General features: G+C 42.5%; 2 protein-coding genes across 2 annotated transcripts in view; one reads left to right on the plus strand and one right to left on the minus strand.

The window, feature by feature from the left end:
* Positions 1 to 4,882, plus strand: part of PTER (phosphotriesterase related) — a 65,803-nt gene extending 60,921 nt beyond the window's left edge. The window contains exon 5 of the mRNA XM_082742011.1: positions 4,046 to 4,882. Within this exon, the coding sequence (XP_082598137.1) occupies positions 4,046 to 4,256 (211 nt within the window). The 3' untranslated portion in view covers positions 4,257 to 4,882. The remainder of the gene's footprint in view (positions 1 to 4,045) is intronic.
* Positions 4,883 to 5,487: 605 nt separating this feature from the next.
* C1QL3 (complement C1q like 3) lies at positions 5,488 to 15,451 on the minus strand. Its single transcript, XM_082742020.1, has 3 exons — positions 14,533 to 15,451; positions 13,606 to 14,272; positions 5,488 to 7,691 (listed from the first exon to the last, which is right to left on the minus strand). Exons 2-3 carry the CDS (start codon positions 14,191 to 14,193, stop codon positions 7,512 to 7,514), a joined length of 768 nt encoding a protein of 255 aa, XP_082598146.1. The 5' UTR covers positions 14,194 to 14,272; positions 14,533 to 15,451; the 3' UTR covers positions 5,488 to 7,511.
* Positions 15,452 to 19,225: the final 3,774 nt, after the last annotated feature.

Here is a 19,225-nt window from a genome sequence, read left to right on the forward strand (position 1 = left end):
GTTGAGTGAGGGTCATGGGGTCCAAGATGGAGGAAAGGGAGTGTAGAGAGAACTGGGATACAGGAATCATAGAGCAAAGGCGAATAACCAGAAGCCTGAGTGAAGTGGGGTATGTACACAGGAGGAGGTGAGAGGAAACATAGAGGGATATAACTTGTGGTCAGAGTGGGAAACCCAAGATCGAGATTTCAGAGAGGAAGTAGTCTTCCATGATGACAAGAACCAGAATGTGGTTATGGGTATAGAAATCGATTTGGAATACAAGTAGAGAGAAGTGACCTACAGAAGGGACATCCAGAAACTGAGGTTCAAGCAGCAATAGTGGGATATACACACCCGGGGGCTGAGGGAAAGATCTCGAGCCGGTGGCCACAGTTGGGGCAGCCCTCAGCTCTTACCCTGGGCAGTCAACCTTTACATCTGCGTGCCTTCTTCTGTCCCTGTGTGTGGTCACTCCTTCTTGATGACCTCAGTAACAGTAAAAGATGCTTCAAGTTTAGTATCGTCAGGGAGAGCTGGTTGACCCATCCCACCCTAGCTATGTCAATATGAAGACACTTGGCCATACGTAAGCAATCTAACCTGACCAGTGAAGCTAGGTCTTTAAAAATTTTTTTTAAACCACCAAAATCAATTCTTTGATACACAGATTTATTGTTTTTTTGTGGGTGTGTGTGTTCATCTTGTGTTATGATTTTTACTTGCCCAGGAGCACCATTTAGTAGGTGCAAACGTGTATACCTAGGGCCCCCGTGCCATACTCAGAGGAGAATATTCCCTGGAATTTAAAGTGGGCAGTGTGGTAGGGCTTTTTCATCTTTCATGATCTCAAAACCATGATTTCCTGAGGAGGAAACAATTCAACTTAGAAACAGGAAGTTTGCTTTGAGGACTTGATTCCTTTCCCTAAGCTCCTTTGTGGCAGTGAGCTGCGTCTTCTGTATCTTTAGGAGGAAGCCTACACGATTCATCAGGCTCTTGGACCTTGAATAAGAGGGCAAGGATCTGTAGAGAGGGTCTACAAAGGAGATACGGGGTGAGGACAACCAACACCTCGTCTCATAGCCCTTCTTAGCAGCTTTTGGCTATTAATTCAAGAACAGGAATTTCATTCTGGTCAGCTTTCCTTGAACCAAATATAAACATTCAGGACATATGGAAATACATCAAAATTTATATGTAGTATACGTGTGTTTATGTATATCCACATACATATACTTAATTGTCCTTAAATGAAAATCACACATTAGGTCACTTGACTCAAATACAGCTCACGGTAATTACTGAATGACCTTTTATGCTCTGGTACCCCTCGCGCCCCCCGCCCCTTTGGGCACCTGATTTTCATCATCCATTGGCAGTCCTTTTCCGAGCCTTAGTCATCTTACAGCTCTGAACTGCAAGAACAGAGAAGCACGCTTCTGCCTACCTCTGGTTTTCAGCACCAGAAATTCTGTGTCTAACACCTGTTTTCAATCTTATGCTCCATTTCTCAAATCTTATTATATCTCTGCCTTTTCACACTTTGTAGTCTCTCTCTAATATTTGTTTGCAAAACACTAACTCATTTGTATTTCTATAATTACTGTCATATTTGTCTTCTCATCTACAGTGGTTCCTTCCTTCTGGCGGCATCACTGGAACTACTGTTCTTCCATACAATGGCACAGCACGAGAGAGAAGCTTTTATTCCACGAGTGGCCAAGTTAGGGCTCCTGGGTGGCTCAGTTGGTTTAGCATCTGCCTTTGGCCAAGGTCATGATCACAGAGTCCTGAGACGGAGTCCCACATCAGGCTCCCTGTTCAGTGGGGAGGCTGCTTCTCCGTATCCCTCTGCCCCTCCTTTCTGCTCGTGCTCTCTCGCTTTCTCTCAAATAAATAAAATCTTTAAGGAAAAAAAAAAAAAAACTCTAAAAAAAAAAAAAAAAAAAGAGTGGCCAAGTTATATCTTGGTAGTCAGGAGATAACTATGTTTGAAGTGCCACGGCAATATTCTTCTCGTGAGGGAACTGGTCTTGACTTAATGAGTTCTATGGGTTTTCACTTTTCAATGAGTATCTTATCCATTATACTCTTTCCTTACTATCTCACAATCTGATAACTTTGGGACGGCACGAGGCCACGTACAGGTATTTGTTTCTCCATACGAAATGCCTCTGTAGTAACGTGACACCATTTTTTTTCTCAGACACGGAAAAGAGACAAAAACTTTAGGAAATGTTCAGAAAATATAAGGGGGGAAGCATACCCTAAAATTTCCGGGAACATGATACTCCTTTTCAGTTGGGGATCAAGGTTTGTTACGCTAAGTTTCAGCAGTGCGTAAGCATTCTGTTTAATCTTCCTCTTTCCTCATAAATGATCATATAACTCAGAGCCTTCCCTTAAAGAGATCCCGTTCCAAAAGTAACATCAGACAAGAGTTTTTGGACGCTATACAAATTTTTAAAGAGGTAAATATCCACGGCGGCACAAACAGAAGTCCAAGATCTTTCAGGACACGCTTGGGTACGTGTGACACGAATACAGATTTCTAGACAAAAAGGCTCGGGGTGGCTCTTCTCTGGCCCTTGCCTTCCTTTGACCTACAAACACAAGATCTCATCTTCAATTATAATTTTATTTTAAAACATCTGTTCTCGGAGGGCAAGGCTTTGTGTTTGAGGTTTCTGTGTGGTGGTCCACAATTTGCTGATTTTAGTCATTATTAAAATTGACTCATGCACCGGAATGGCAAAAAAAAAAATGTCCTAGAAACAAAAAGGATACTTTTTAAATAATTAGTCTCTGGGAAGAAGGTGCTGTCCAACCATCTAGATTCATTTGGGAATCCAGAGACTGACAAGCCCGTGTAGAGAATGCCAGAGAAGGACCACTGTCTCCAAGTTGCACCTCCTGCTATCAGCGACTCGTAGAAGTCACGACAGACAGTGCCCAGAGTCCAGACACACACAGATGGTAGCTGTCAGGAGGTGACTCACACTATAGATTACAGCATTTAACAAAGCAAAGAGGATTAGATGTTTAGACAGAAGTTGGAAAGCCATTCTCGAGGTAACTGGCTATAAATTTAAAGGAATATCTCAATATTTACAACAATCTTATTGAAATAAAAGGAAGACAGAATCAATTGTTGGTTGATTTAATCCAATGCTCTGAGACAACTACTAAGCCAAAATTTCCACAGTTACTTCGAAGGGACCAATGCTCGAACTACAGAGGTACCTTTCCTGGCCTTTTTTTTTTTTTTTAAGATTTTATTTATTTATGTGACAGACAGATCACCAGTAGGCAGAGAGGTAGGCAGAGAGAGAGGAAGAAGCAGGCTCCCCACTGAGCAGAGAGCCTGATGCGGGGCTCGATCCCAGGACCCTGAGATCATGACCTGAGCTGAAGGCAGAGGCTTTAACCCACTGAGCCACCCAGGTGCCCCCTTTCCTGGCCTTTTTAAAATGACCATCTAGTTGATAATATGCCCTTCACCTTCAAAACAACAGATTTTACTCTCGGAATGTTTTACTTGTATGAAGATTCCTTTTGTTTCCCTTTTTAAATCACAAATTGCCATTGATTGTGTTTGCTAGAAGAATGGAGAGAGAAAGAGAGAGAGAGAGAGAGAGAGAGACAGTGAGCCAGAGAGAGAATGGAATCTGGAAAATGGGTCCACTAGGAGAGGGATTTTAGAGCAGAGAGCTGGCTACAAATCCAGAACAAAGTTACTTTGTGAAATGCCAAGTATTTCTTTCTGAATGACTGGCACATTCTATTAGAAACTGTTTTTAATGCAGTATTGCTGGCGTTGTCATAAATACCACAGGCTAGAAATTTCTCTGTGCGTGGAATAAGGACCAGGCTCCTACCAGGATGCAGTGCTATCTTTATCACTACCGCGGAGTATTTAATGAGGGCCTCCCACTACCCGTGCCATAGCGGAAGGCAGTATTTATACAGCAAGCATAATACGTCTATGAGTAAAACGTTTGAAGCACCCCGGTAATTTAAAATATGAGACCAATGCCATTTAATGAGTTAACATTTCTCACAGAGTGCGTCTTCTGGTGGATGAGGGCTATGAAGACCGAATTCTGATGGCACATGACATACATACGAAGCATCGGCTAATGAAATACGGAGGTCACGGCTATTCTCATATACTCACCAACATTGTTCCTAAAATGTTGCTTAGAGGTATCACTGAGAATGCAATTGATAAGATACTGATAGAAAACCCTAAGCAATGGCTAACTTTCAAATAGGAAGGTTGTTTATGAGTTCATACCTTGAGTATCAAGCTTGCGGAGAACATTTTTCAGTGATTTCCAGCGCATTGTGAGATATTAATCAGAGCCCTGTAGGACCAATAGTGGGCCCTTTCCTTTTCATGAGAATTAGAAGAGTTTTGCCTTCTCAGAAACTGCGGTCGCCCCTGTACCTTAAGAAGTTACTAACCTAATTCTGCCCTATTGTTTTGCCTCCACAAAATAAATACAGAAATACCTATTTCCAAACAGCGATTTACAGTCTGTGTCCCCTTAGTGGAGTTTTGTTTTGTTTTGTTTTCTTAATCTATCAGCTGCACTACTTGAGAAAATTTAAAGTGTTTCTAGTTAAATTACCCCCTTCTGGAGCAATCTAATGTTACTTGTAATATTAATGATCCTACTAATTATCCTGCTGTTCTTTAATTAATGCTTAATGAATAATACCGCACTTTAAAATAGCTTCGGCAGCAAAGGAAGTTAAATTTTGAGGCTTTTTTCCCCCCAGAGGATACTGTAATACAATTACCAATTCACAATGGTAAAAAAGATTGTGTAAGCTTAATTATATGCTGTCTACCTTATCTATATTTACTGATAATAAATCAGTTTTGTTACCTGTGGCTTCCTGGTATCCATTTTTGCTGTAAAACTTTGTTGTTTTAAACCTGTATAAGGGAGCCTGAACACCTAAAAGTGAATTGTAAAAATTCAATCATAATAATAAAAATATATTACATAATATAGTTTAATGAATCATTATATCTATAACAAAGGCCACAGTTTAATTAATAATATGTAATGCAAAAAAAGAGAAATGTTTGCCTTATATGTATTCCCTTTAATCCCTTTACCTTTTATTTGTTTTTTCTTGGGCCTAAACAGAGAAAATAATGCTTAGTTATCTGAAGGAAAGGTCAGATCTATTAGAAATGACATTCTGATTCTAGAGCCTGCTCTTCAGAAGGTACCCAGCCCTGATGTTTGTGTAAATAAAGCCTTTTTAAAACCCATAGAAGATGTGCACTGCTGCTTACAAATTAATCTTTTGGTTGATTCCTCGTTATACTATTTGTTAACTGCCTCCCCCAAAACAAATCTCCAAAACCTTGCTACCAATTTCTCTTTGATAAATACATATTGTTAAACAGACATAAATCCATTGCAACTCCTTCATGACTTATCCAACGTATTAGAAAGGCCAAACAGAATTAGTCACTACTCTTGATGAATGGGCTAAGTGTTTTTAATCATAAAAATCATGACAGTTACTCAGACCAAGGCATTTAAACCAAGCCAACAGCACCTTCAGATGGGAACACCACACGTAACTCTTTTGCAAAGTTGAGGTTTTCTAAATACGAGATATTTCTGTGGATCAAAGATGATCGAGTTTTTTTTGTGTATTAGAACAGAAAGTACCCACGAGGAACAAGCCAGGAGAACAAACTAATTCCTTTAAATGAAAAAATGCAAATGTCCTTCACCAGTAAAACAAGCAGATTTTTAAATCCCTGTTTTTCAAATCGACTTGCTCAAAGACTCTTCAAAGGCAGCTGAGAGGGGTGCAGATTTTTAATCGTTATAGTGGAAGTTGTCTGATAGTTAGGACCTATCAACATGCATTTTTAATCTTTTTCTTAGATTAAAGAGATGGCTTTTGGCAATGTATTTTAGCCAGAGAGAAATGATATACACTACTCTCAACATCTACTTTACCGTCAGCTTTAATCCACCTGAGAAAAAAGGGAAAAAATGGATAATTCAAATGTATATGATTCATAAACATTGCAAAAGAGAGCCACTTTGTTTCTGCAGTCCTAATATTAACAGTCTGCCACAGAATCCAGTGGAAATATTGATTGGCACATGGTAATAAAGAAGCCAGAGGCATAATTTACAGACATGTGATGTATAGGGCATTTTAACCGAATAAAATTTAATTTTCTGGGTAACTCTTAAAAGAGAAGCCACTTAAATTATTTTACTCTTCCATATGCCTTTGTAATCCAAAATATATTTTGATTAAAAAAAAGTCGAATAATTTATGAGTGTTTGTGTGTATATATACACATACTTTTTTTTAAATTAAATTTTTGAGGCTATACAGCCACTGTGCCTATGGTCTGAAGCCATGTATATATTATATTTGATCTAACATATGTGTGTGTGTGTGTATACACACAAATACATGTATATGTAGCAGGTATTTGTATAAAATATATACACTTTGTTGTCTTATTGGTTATATGTGAAATTGCTCATTTTGAAATAACCTCAGGCCGTGACTTGTAGTAACTATTTGAAGGCCTTACTTAGTGTCCCTTTGGTGACCCGTGCAGTAGCTCAAATTAAACCATTGTTCATTGGGTTATGAATAATCTTTTGTTCCAAAGAAGGCAAAAGCCTCAGTCTGATTTAACACCAAAGAATAAATTTCTCTGACTTTCTAAGTAAATCTAAACGCATCCTATGGACAAAATGGACACACAAGGGATTTTCTAAATACCATACATAATTACACATTTTCACACTTAGAGGGTAATCCTATGATACAGTTTCGATCTCTATTTTTAAAGACTATCACTGGGAAAGAGAAAAAAGAAAATTCACAAGAAAAAAGAAAATGTGAAAATGATCATAGGCTTGGGAATTCCCTCAAATCCAGAAAATTCCAGGTTAAGGCTTGAAGTTGAATCATTCCCAGGACTAGCTCTAAAGTTAACAAAAGTACAAGGCAAACAATTTCTTTGGGGACAAGCAGCATTGTTTCAATCAGACCTTCTCCTGCAGGGTAATATAATTCTCCCCACACTATGAATGGATTCCAGGTATCATAATAAGCAGGTAAACTCACAAGAACCAAAGCTGACATATGGATAAAAGCAGCAAGATCACAGTACACCAAAGTTCAGATATATTGGAGAAATAATTCAGTGTCTTAGATTTTTCTATAAAAATTTGTGATCTATATAGGACTTCATTCACATGGACACTAACGATAAGGAGGAGTATTTGCTTTGGCGGTAGTGGATAACACATCTGCTTATCTTGCTTTTAATTTTTTTTTTTTTTTTTTTTTTACATAATGTTTCTGCGTATACAGATGTGAGTCAGGTAGCATTTGAATTCCCCACATATACACAACTGAGGTGCCCCGCAACCGGCATCCCCTGGGATCCTTGATTCACGGACGTTAGCCATACGAATCCAGTGTTCAAACTCAGAATAATAAGCTTAGTTTCTGCGTGATCAGTCAGCGTAAATAATAAATCCAGAAAATGTGCTGTATTTGTTGTTATTCCCTCCGTGGGCTTTGCCGCCATCTAATTTGATGTAGACTTCATCTCCCGGCTCCAAATGAAGAACCACACTGTTACTGGCATAGTCGTAATTCTGATCAGCGTCTTGGGCAATGGCGCTGGCTCGCACCTGTGTGAAGCAAAGGAGAATTAGAATCTGGAGGAGAGAGCTGTCAGGTTTTCCTCTTTGCCATTCACTCAGCATCGGAAGCCAACCTGCGCCACAGCACAGAATTCAGCCTGGGAGAGTCCACCAGGGCCTAGGAGCTCTGGGAGGGTATCTTTGTAACAGCTTCAACTGTGTCGCTGGAAGGGAGGAGCAGAAAGATGAAAAGGTCCTATGCAAGGGTCATTCCAGAAGGTTTTTTTCCTACTGTGGGCTGTAAACCACACACACATCACTCTATCCTCTTCCTAAATCAGCGCTTTTCCTCATTTCTTGAATCTCTAGGCCCAGTCACTTCTTGGAATGGAAAGAAGGATAATTTTTTTTTTTTTTTGCATTTTAATTTAAGCCAATTAGCAATATTCTAAGCAGCTGTTTACAAGGACAGAGGTTCAATCTGAACTTCAGTGGGTCCCCACGCTTATTAGAAAATGGAGAGCCATAGCAGTGGAGACGTCAGAGAAATAATACGACTCCAACTCTACTATATAGGGAGGAAAAAAAAAAAAGGAAGGAAGTCATTTGATTCGGGACTTTCGAAATCTAATTCAGGTAGAGCATTTTTTTTTTTTTTTTTTGCCAGAAACCTCATTTAAACATCACCCAAGTTTGCAGAGTTCATTTTTCTAGATGTGCCTTTTTATTACTAACCTGTGATGTGTGTACTTCCATATTTAATTTCAACATATCTAAAAGTTATAGAAAGAACTAAGCTTTGAGGTCTCTCAAATTTCTAAACATTTTTAGTGATCTGATTGAACACTCTTTTTCACTTGGGTGATTCTAAAAATGTGTGGTTTGCTTTGAGAATGGAAGTTGCCTATAATCCTCTCGTGTTGAGTCTGTGATCTCATTAGTGGGTTGATAGACATTTGCAAACGGTCAAATTGCCTATCATTTCAAGTAATATGGACATTCTGTCACTTCCTCAACTCAAATTAGGCTTTATATCCATTTAGCTATATTTTGGTTCTGCCTTGGAAAAAAATTTTCAGTAGGCAGACTTGTAATTTGATTTATTTCAGTAAAACATCTTCCACTCTGTGGCTTGTTTCTATTCCACTATAATGGTATTTCCCTGAATAACATAGCAAGTGATTTAGTGGTTTTGTAAACCTGCATTATGTAATAATGCATGACTTGGGGTATAATATGCTGAATTTTATCACTTGGTAAAATGAGGGAACTGAGACATAAGTCAAGAATTTCCATGCATTTCTTTCAAAACTTAAATGATAGGTTTTCAAATTAAATTTTCATGTGGTATGTTCTCACATTAATGCTGAAATGTTAAAAAAGGAGAAGGCTCTTTGACACTGCTGAACTTGTAAAGTAATTTGAGTAGTATTTTAAAAATTTCTTTCTGGATATTGTATAGCAAAAGGAGAAAGGGGCTTAAAGGATTTATAATTGCTTTAACACTGTGCTAACTGACGCTAACTAATACAGTGAAAGCAATACACCATGCAATTAGGCTCTGAAACATTGACTCAAATGTATACACCAATTCAATGAGGTGATCTGTTTGGACTGTTAAGTAATAACACAATTTAATGTCATAAATATTTCCTAGAAATTAATCATAAGTTTGTAGGAATTGAGTGCTTTGATTCACTAATTTTATCCAGTCATTAATTCCCTGGGAAAAAAATCTACAAGGAGGATAGCGCTGTTATGACCTCATCTTTTTTTTTTTTTTAAACACGTGAACTTTTAATGGGTGAGAAAAATTAAAATACAAATTAGCAATTAGCTATGTCAGTAATATATTAATTAATAAGCCATCCATAAATATACTTTTCAGCTATTATTAATAGGCAGAAACATTTTTTTTAGTGCTTTAGATGTTTAATATATGCTCTATGGGTATTGTGCTGTAACACTGCTTTCTTTATAAAGGCATCTGGGAACCAGTACTCATTAAAATCCCTTGATTTAGAGGCAATAGTCTTAAATATATATATATATATATATATATATATATATATATATATATATGATGCGGTTTTTATTCTACAGGGTATAAAGAGAAAACCCTGTAAATGTGACCATTTTTATTCTGTAGGTATGACCACAAAACCCTGCAAATGCATTAGGGTGATCCCAAAGACTAGAAGGTTACCCTTACGGTTTTTCATTTCCTTTGTTGTGTGATTGCTTTTTAATGAAAGTGATTCTCTTAAGATTTTACCCTATATTGTACCACAAGACTCTCTCAATTAAATAACTGCCACACTCCAATGTGCTTTGCATGATTTTAGCCTGCCTGCTCACCTGATCCTACTACTCTAAAGGTATAATGGAACTTGAAATTTCAAGCTCTAGTAATCAGCTCGGTGACTTCCAACAATTCTCCCTTTAAGCCATCGAACTACTGAGGAAGGTAATGCATCTGCCTTGGACGCTATTTTCAGGTTCCTAAATGTACACCGATTTCAGCATTTTCTCTGGGAATATGATGCATCCTTTCCTTAGCCTGAGCTCCCCATTTCTGCCTGAATGTACTCTAATATCTTTTCAAATTTTAAGTTAACTATTTAGATCCTGATTGATCTGTAGTGCGTGTGTCACCGCTTTTAAAAAGATAATATTAATTTGACATTTCATTAATCTCTCTAATGAATGAATTATCAACCCACAAACTCTTGTTTCCAACATCTCATGTTCATTGGTGCTGTAATTAATTAATAGATTCTTAAAATAAAACCGGGTCTTTAATTATTTTATAGTTCTAATCTTGAGCCAGTTTTAGCTTTTAGTATAGTTGGTGTCACAGTGACTGTGTTCAAAGAGCAATTTTTGAATTCAGGTTTTCTGCCAAAGGTATACGAACACATTAAAATTATATTTCCTGTCTCTGTAAAGCCACCAGAGTCCAACTTTTACCTTTCATATGCACTGTCATGGGCTCGCAACAAATGATACGATTAAATTTGGACTGATGGTTTCATGGGGAATATGAGAACTGTGATCCTTTTACTGGCCTGTTTGTGAGAACCTGGGAGCTTGTGTGGCTGTAGCATTATCTTATTAGGGAGGGTTTATCATTGGAGACAATATTTATGGTAACATTTGCTAATTTAATTAATTGCTACTGATGCTCTCATAATTTCATTTTCATTGTACTTCTGTGGAATCATAAACAAAAGGTTAAGTGGTGCATCAGGTTAATTTACTGGCCTTTGATGTTTCCATCTGTGATCCTGCATTCAACACAAAGCATAAATAAAATGGTTCTCATATGGTTACGGTCCAGAGGCATTCCTCTATCCTAGAGTGCACTGCATTTTTAGTTTAATTTTTGTGCTTCTCAAATCCACTTAATCCATAGAACATTACACTGACATGGATCTCTGAGTTTCTGTTTTATGAAAACAAATTAGGTCTGCCCGGGGGGAAACTGCCATTCTAAGAAGTGATCAGACAAGAAGGTAACTGAAGATCACTGATAAACTATTTATTTAATATTAATAAAATAAACTTTGTAAAATATATCTCATTTGGAACTGTCTACAGGTCAGCCTTTATAAAATCTTTCTATTCTAGGGATAAAATTCCTTAACAGTAATATTTTAATAACCATTTTCCAAAATAGTCCATGCTTAAGTTGAAAATATATTGTTTGCTGCTATGTATATTTTTCAGAATTACTTGTTGCACACCTTTTGAAGAAGTAACAGCTTAATAATGCCAGTGGAGAGCTTTATACATGATAAGGTCAGCTGGTTGCCTTATTTTTTTTTCCTGATCCTCAGAGAATGTGCAAGCTAGGAGGATACAAAGAAGCATTCTACTCTCCAAACAATGGAATAATTTTAAAAACAAAATGCACCTAGAACAGGTATATAAAATGGTTTTCCTGGAATCAGTTCAATATACTTGGGTTCGGCAGTTGAGACAGGAACCTTTAAACTAATTTAAATGTATCATTCCCTGATTTTTCATGCAATTGCAATTTCCAGATCTTTAAAGATGTGAGTGTTTTTATTCAGTGGCTGATAAAACTTGAATATTATTCCATCTTAAGTAACACCACTAAAAACAATCCTTCAGCCTGACATTATTTTCTAGACCTAACCTTTGAGTCAGAAGAGAGCCAGTTTGTGAATAAATGGGTGCCTCATTGCTGTCTGCTAAGGGGCTCTTCATAAACCATTCTGTAAAGGTGATCAAATAGCTCTATTTTGGTACAGTGAGTCATGATGCCCTTTTTAACCATACACCTATAACTATCTAATAACTATCTAACTCCTCCGTAAATATTTATTTATCTTAATATTATTTTTGTGCATAATAACTACAATAAACAACCCTGTCAGTGCCTCCTGGTGGCCATTCATTTTTTCTTTTCTTTCTTTCTTTCTTTTTTTTTTTTTTTTTTTTTTTTTGCTTCTACCTGTCCTGTGGGGTCATTGAGCTATTTACTTCTAAATTCCTTTAGAAACGAGGGGTGGGAAGAGAAAGGAGGGACAGGATATTTTTGTCCTTTCTTTCATATACATTTATACTATTTGTCTTTCACTTTTCAAAAACAACAACAAAACACTTCTGTTCCTGAATTGGGTCTTTGGAAGAAATCTTGCCTTAATGCTGCTTGATAGAAACCTGGGTTATAACTGAAAAGGTCTGAATTCAAGGCGCGGGTTACCTGAAGCCCAGTAGCCCTTGTTAAATCTAAATTGGCTGTTCCCTGTACCACCCAAGAGGCAAAATTAAAGCCAGAGAACTAGCCCAGACTGCAGGCTTCGGGTTGCAAGGCCTGGCCCAGAGCGCTCCTGCTGATTCGGCGCGTGCCTCAGGTCCGAGGACACTTCTGGGTAGTTACAAACACAGTTTTCCTCTTCTAAGAGATCGGGCACACCTTGGTTTTGCAGTGACTGCGAGTTTCTCAAGCAAACGATAAAGTGGCCCCCACATAAAACAGACCCGTGGCCCTGATGGCGGAGCCATCCAGCCCAGGAGAACAAATCCTGGGGCTCATGGCTAATCTCAGGATAGGGCACAGTCAAGGCCAAGGCCACTGCCTTGTGAGAAGGCAGGGTTGGAAAGACCCTCACGCAGGCGGCCCGGGGGCTCCCTGGCAGTGAGGCCCATAGCCCCAGGGCCGGCTCTGCCTCTCGCCCTCCTTGCCACCTGCCTATGCGGCCTCCTACTTCAGCCCCTGGAGTCTGGGTTCTGTGTTTGGGTGCGTGTTTTGCTGAGTGCACCCATGAGTCCCAACTTTTCTCTTTTGTTATCAGCACTGGTTACTTCTCCCCCTTCTTCTCCTTGGGCTGAAATCTAAACCGGAGTCTGTGCCTTGAATCTGACGGTATGCTCCTTTCCCTGGGCTGGGTCGTCGCAGGGGCCTTGCGACCGCGAGTCCCCTGGTCCCTCTTCGGCCCTGGACGCGTCACATTTGGACTCCCTCTTTCGGCTCCCTTCTTTCTCCCGCGGGCCCCTTTCTCCCCCGAGTTTGTCACCCTGGCACGCCCATTTCGGGGCTCCCCCAGCCCTCCTCTTTCAGGCAAAGCCTGAGAGCGACCCTGCCCTGCTGAGGATCCCTCAGGTCGCTCCCTGCCCGGGACTGCCTGGTGCACAAGCTGTCCGAGGGACGGAGCTCCCGGCTTCCCTATCCTCGAGGGTCGAGCTCGCACTCGCGCTTTGAAGTGCAGGTCCTAGCTTGGGAACCGCGCTCTCCAGGCCTCCGCGCGCCCGCGCGGGCTTACGACCCCTGCCTCGCCAGCGAAGAGCGGCGACCCCTCCGCTCCGCTCCCAGGAGCCGGGCTGCCGCGCCCTTCCTCCGCGGGCTCCCACCCCCATTTCCGGGGTCTCCTCCCTCTTGCCCGTACCTTCCCGCGCTCCCTCCCCGCCCACCCTGCTGCCTGCCGGCACTCACCTGGTTGTTTTTGCAGAGATCAGCCCACATGCTGGTGCCGTCCCCTCCGCGCATCAGGACGTGGTAGGTGAAGAAGTAGATGCCCGGGATAGAGCAGGTGAACTTGCCCGTGGTGGGATCGTAGTGGTTACCGAGGTTGGTGACCACGTCGTCGAACTTGAGCACCTCGTAGCCTTCGTGCTGCCGCTTGAGGCCGGCGTAGAAGGCGATCTTGGGCACCGTGCTATAGGTGGCGGCACTGATGGCCCCGGCCGCATTCAGGCCGGGCGCCCCGGGCGGGCCCGGCAGGCCTTGGCGGCCGGGCTCGCCCTTCTCGCCCGGAGGGCCCACGGGACCCGGCGGCCCAGGCTCGCCGGGGGGCCCACGCGGGCCCGCCTTCCCCGGCCTGCCGGCCTCGCCTTTGGGGCCCTGGATGAAGGTGGGCAGGGACTGCATGAGGCCGCGGTCGGGCGTGGCGGCAGTGCTGGGCGCCTTCGTGCCCCCATAGGGGTCGCAGACCATGCGGCAGGTGCCCAGCATCTCGTAGTGCGCCGACGTGCCGGCCGAGCTCACCAGCACCGGGATGAGGATGACCAGCAGCAGCACCATCACCACCCCCAGCGCCCCGGCGGCGATCAGGCGCCTCCTGCTGCCCACCAGCCGGCTCAGCGCGGGGCGATCCTCTTGTCTGCTTTTGGACAAAATTTTGAAGGTTGGGCGGGGACCTCCTCAGAGCCGAAAACAACCCCCTGCGAACCCCAACTCCCCTGGGCGGGCGCGCGCCGGCCGCTCCCCGCCTGCTCCCGCTCCCGCTCCCCCCTGCCGAAGCTGCGGCTGGGGAGGGAGCTCAGACGCCAAGTGACTTGAGCTGAAGTCCCGGGCTGGGGGGTGGGGGCTGGGGGAGGGGTGCACAGGGCGCCCTCTCGCCTCCCGCGAGCCCCTTCGCACCTGTGGCTGCCGCGGGCGCCGGCGCGGCCACCCGAAGGGCAGAGCCTGCCGCCGCCTCTCGCGCTGGCCCGGGCAGCTCACACTTTTATGCAGCCGCCGCCTGCGATCGACTTTTCCGTTTTTGCCGACTGCGCCAGTTCGCACCAACTTTCCGTCTGAAGTTGCCTTTTTCTGCCTCCTTCTTTTCTTCTTTCGTTTGCTCTGTTCGCCCTTCCACTGCCTTTCTCCCCCTCCTTTGCAACCACCACAACTCTAACAGACGCGCACCCCCAACGCCCGGCGCTGGCGGCGCGAGCTCGGGCCAGCCGCCCCCCGGGTGCGCGGAGCAGCGGCGGCGGGCACGGTCAGCTCGGCGAGGCTCGGGGCTGGAGCGGAGGAGCTAGTGAGCAGCGGCGAGCGCCTCACGGCCGGGAGCGGAGCGCGAGAGAGACTGAACGCAGAATTCTGCCTGGGTACCACCTGCCAGGAGAAGAGGAGGCTGACAAACGCGCGCCGGAGCAATTTATAGGCACCCAAGGCACAGAGGAAGGGGAGCCGCTTTGGCATCTCACTGCAGCATCTGCTCTGCTCATCCCACTCAGAGAGAGTTTGGCATTACTCTGACAATGTGGGATTTTTTTTTTCCCAGCCTCTCTCTCTCTCTCTCTTTTTTTTCTTCCCCTCTGCACATGGATGAACAGTGAGATCGTGAATACTCCCTTGCCGAGCCCAGGTGATGGCAGCGCTCTCGCTGGACACACCTGGGGGGAGGGAGACAGATGTGCAATAGCCTTGGGTCCTCGAAGGTCACACCTAAGCCCTCTAGTTCCCACTGCAGCGGGCGGCGCCAGTTGGAGGGCGGAGGTGAAGGTTGAAAAGAGGGTGGCTCGGTTGACAAGATTTCTCTACTGGCTCACCCACAATCAACCCGTGCTTCAGGTGTTTTTTGAAATGCCACTTTTAACATAAGAAGGGCCCTTTAGAATTTTCCAGATGGGTTTTCTTTTTTTTTTTTTTTTTTTTTTAACCTTATGGTTTTCCTCTCCAGCCTCCTAAGATGAAGTAAGATGTTACCCAGAGAACATTTAAGGCACATTGAAAAGCCAAAGGACGTTTTGAACGATTGTGAGTGAACAGGCCCACCACCTAATGGCGAGGGGGTGGGGGTTTCTTTTAACCAATGCTGTGGATGGTGAGTATATACTTTGTCCTTCACTTACAGGATTACATTTCTAGCTACCTTTCAGGAGGGACTGCCATTGGACCTGAAGTTGCATTTACTTACACTACATAATGAAAAATAATTACTTGTTAAAAATGTCTTTAAAAGTCTTAAGACAAGCCAAGCAGCCTTTGCAAGAGTACTGGGCAACATCTTTTGCTAAGGTATGGAAAGTGTCCTCTAGGCTTCACGGCACATTTCCTGGATGTACATTGAGGCACGGGACAAAAAAAAAAAACGTGAGAAAGAAGAGCCCCATTTGCAATGAGAGAGCGGGAGAAGGGAAAGCCTGTCTTTGTAATAATAATAATGTAAAACCCCCAGAGTAGGTATCAGGCAAGTTATGGCACTAACAAATACATAAGACACACAAGAACAGCTTTAAATAAACAAGTGGAATTGATTTGTAAATCATACTTTTGCATTCAGGAGCAAAGGATGTCAATCAAATGCGGATGACATTTGCTTGTCAATACTGGGATGATGGCTGGGGAAGACGGTGACTTATTACATCAGGGCTAGAATCTGAAATGAGAAGCAAGAACAAATAGGGCGAAGGCAAGAGACAGTACCGCCCTGGGGTGACAATCCTTGGCCTAGGATCCTGCCTGAGCATTTCCTTGTCTGTTCCTTCTGCCTAACTTCCACCCCACGTCAATTTAGTTTTTTCTTTCCTTCTTCTATGTTTCAAACTGAAATAAGGTCAAATGAGCAGACAGAAGAGAACCACTTGATTCTTTTAAGAGAAATGTCAGCAGCTCCTTTAGGTCTTTCCGGGGAGAATCAAGAGTGAGCCCCTGGCCTTTGGGGCTCAGCTTGGCCAAGGTCTCTGTATTTTCTCTCCCTCTGGCTGCAACTGGCTAAGAGTTCTTCCCGCTTCTCGAATCTTTACCTTTTAGGGTATTGGTTTCAGAAGTGTGCGTCTGTGTCTTGGGCCTAAGACTTTGGTTCACAGGAGGTACTTATTTTCATATGTTTGAGCATCAGACACATAGAAAGTTCTCCCCCGTCCATAATACCTATTTTCCTAACACACCATGTGGGTCGCTTCTAAAAAAGTCACCTTTCTTTTGGGGGACAAGACAGTAAAGTGTGGGAACAGCCATGAAGGTTAATGTATTAATCAAACTCTTTTAGAATGCACCAAGTTATCAAAATTCATAAGACTTCCTCATTGCCAAAGAGAGTCCAGCGGGGGATACACGGGGACTTTTCAAAAGGTAGAGTTGAATAAGTAAATTCTCATTGAAAAGCTCAAGATACACTTCCACTGAAGGCTGCTCATCTTACAGAGGAAGCCAGTGAGGATATCATGAAACGGTAGAGATGGAATGAATGCTAGAAAGCTCGCCTGTTCTTGCTCACTCTCTCCTCTACGCCACATTGTCAGACCTCTGGGACCAGCCCTGCAACGGAGGCGAGTCTCTTTCCACCATCTCTAATGCCAAAGCCCAGCTTGGTTTTGCAAGGGAGGGCACCAACATTTTAAAAGACTGCTGAGATTTGGAAACGTGCTCTGTGGGCATTGTGCACAATGCAGTCAACATTTCCCAGGTCACATGGCTGACCCCGTTCTTCCAGTGAGGGGACAAACCTGGTGGCACATGGACAGCTGGCTTTTGAGTGAAGTCAATATACGTTACCAGTCTCCTCCCTCTTCTCCAGAGGTGTCCTACCATGTGCTTTGGGAGAAGCTTTTTTTTTTTCTTTTTGGTTCAGGGATGACTGGGTAGTAGATGAACTAACGGCTGGTGGCTGCCACTTTCCACTGCTTGAATTTCTCAGAAGGTTCTCTGGAAAGTTACTCACGCTTCAGCCCTTATTCTGACAGTTTGAATAAGCCATCTGATATGGCATATTACTCATCATCTCTATATGTATATAATAATAGAAAATGTGTCAATTAAAAAAAAATATTTGATTCTCTTCAGTCCTCATCAGAGAAGCAAGTTTTCTCTCAAAGTTGATATTAATCTTGGAAGCAAGCCCTGCGATCTAATTTCCCCCATCACGTCTCAAGAAAACATAAGGCTCTGTGTTCCCATTTCCTTCAGCACCTGGGCCTCTGTGACCATTCAGATCATAAAGTCCAACACAGAAAACCAAGATCTGGGTTGGGTGATAATCCACTGATTTTCATCTTCCCGCATCATTTCTGTCTCTTTCGGAGAACCGAGCAGATCCGAAGCCACACAACTCCCACACAGACGTGCACCGCCATCCATTAATCTTTATCGAGCGCCCACTGGCAGCACAGCCCTACACTGGGCTCTTACGAGGCAAACAAATCTTTAGTCATGAGAATGGTTTCCAAATCCAGCAGTACTGAACCAAAAATAGCATTTATAAGAGGAAAATAAGATGAGTTAACAAACCCAAGGACTATCTACAGAAATGGAGATAAAAAGAGTAAAAAAAAAAAAAAAAAAAAAAAAAAACCACACCAAAAAACAAAAACCAAAAAAACAACCCCCCCCCCTCAGACTGGGATCAGCTATTTACCTTTGATTCCTCGATCTCCTAATTATATTTCAGAACATACACCCCTATGATGAAGAGTTCTAGGTTTCTAGCCAGAAAGGGTCTGCTTGGAGTAATGTAGGGAAGTAGTATATCCTTACAGCTTTCGAATCAGATGGGTCTTAATTTGGATCCTGGTTTCCTCATTGAGTTGCTATAAAAGTCACTAAATCTCCCTGAGGCTTCATTTCTTTTTCTCTAAAATGGGAAGAACACTAACATCTAACTCATGCAGTTGTTGTGAAGCCTGAGCAAGTTAATGCATCTAATGCTAAGACTACCCAACTCACACCCAGAGCCCAATAAATGTCCATTTCCATGTTCATATGTTGTAGGACTTCTGAACAGCGCATGGGCATAGGAGCTGGATGGTAGGACACGTGCTCAGTACAGGAAGCTAAAACATCAGACTTAAGACAAATAACATCAAATGGATACTAAATGTCATAGACTTACACAAAATTAGAACACCCAAGTTCTACAGGAGAGCTGCCTGTGTGTACTATTGTGTAATATAAAACAAAGTAAGACAAGACTCAACACAAGGATCACTTCACACTTCTCCAAAGTAAGAAAAAGAAAGTTTTATACCAAGATAATTTGAATTCATTGCAGTTTGACAGACCAAGATTTTGGATTTACAACCTGGGAGGAATCGTTAAAACCTGTTTTCTCCTGCTCTGGGAAGTTCCCCAAGTCAACAAGTTGCAAGTGTATTTAAAAATCAATGAGATAGTTACTCAGGAAATTATCCTGTGGATGGTGATTCTCGGAAAAAGGGAACATAGGAGAGAGGGCTGCTTTGAGTTAGCCAGAAGAGTAATCAATCACTCTGAAGGACACCTAAGTCATAACCCCAAGAAATACGGAACTTTCAACAAAAAATTCTCTATGGAGGATAGTGAGTTGGAAAAATAGCCTGGCAGGTCTATTGGCAGAAAATTACTGAATAGTCAGGAGGAGATGATAATG

This window comes from Mustela nivalis (assembly GCF_964662115.1).
Source record: "Mustela nivalis genome assembly, chromosome: 7".
NCBI lineage: Eukaryota > Metazoa > Chordata > Mammalia > Carnivora > Mustelidae > Mustela > Mustela nivalis.

Bases quoted from the DNA above. Each gene is read 5' to 3' on its own strand.
- C1QL3 (XM_082742020.1), bottom strand. From the start codon at position 14,193: ATGGTGCTGCTGCTGGTCATCCTCATCCCGGTGCTGGTGAGCTCGGCC. The intron at 7,692-13,605 runs GTGAGTGCCGGC...TGCTTCACACAG, and splicing joins ATCTCTGCAAAAACAACCAG to GTGCGAGCCAGCGCCATTGC.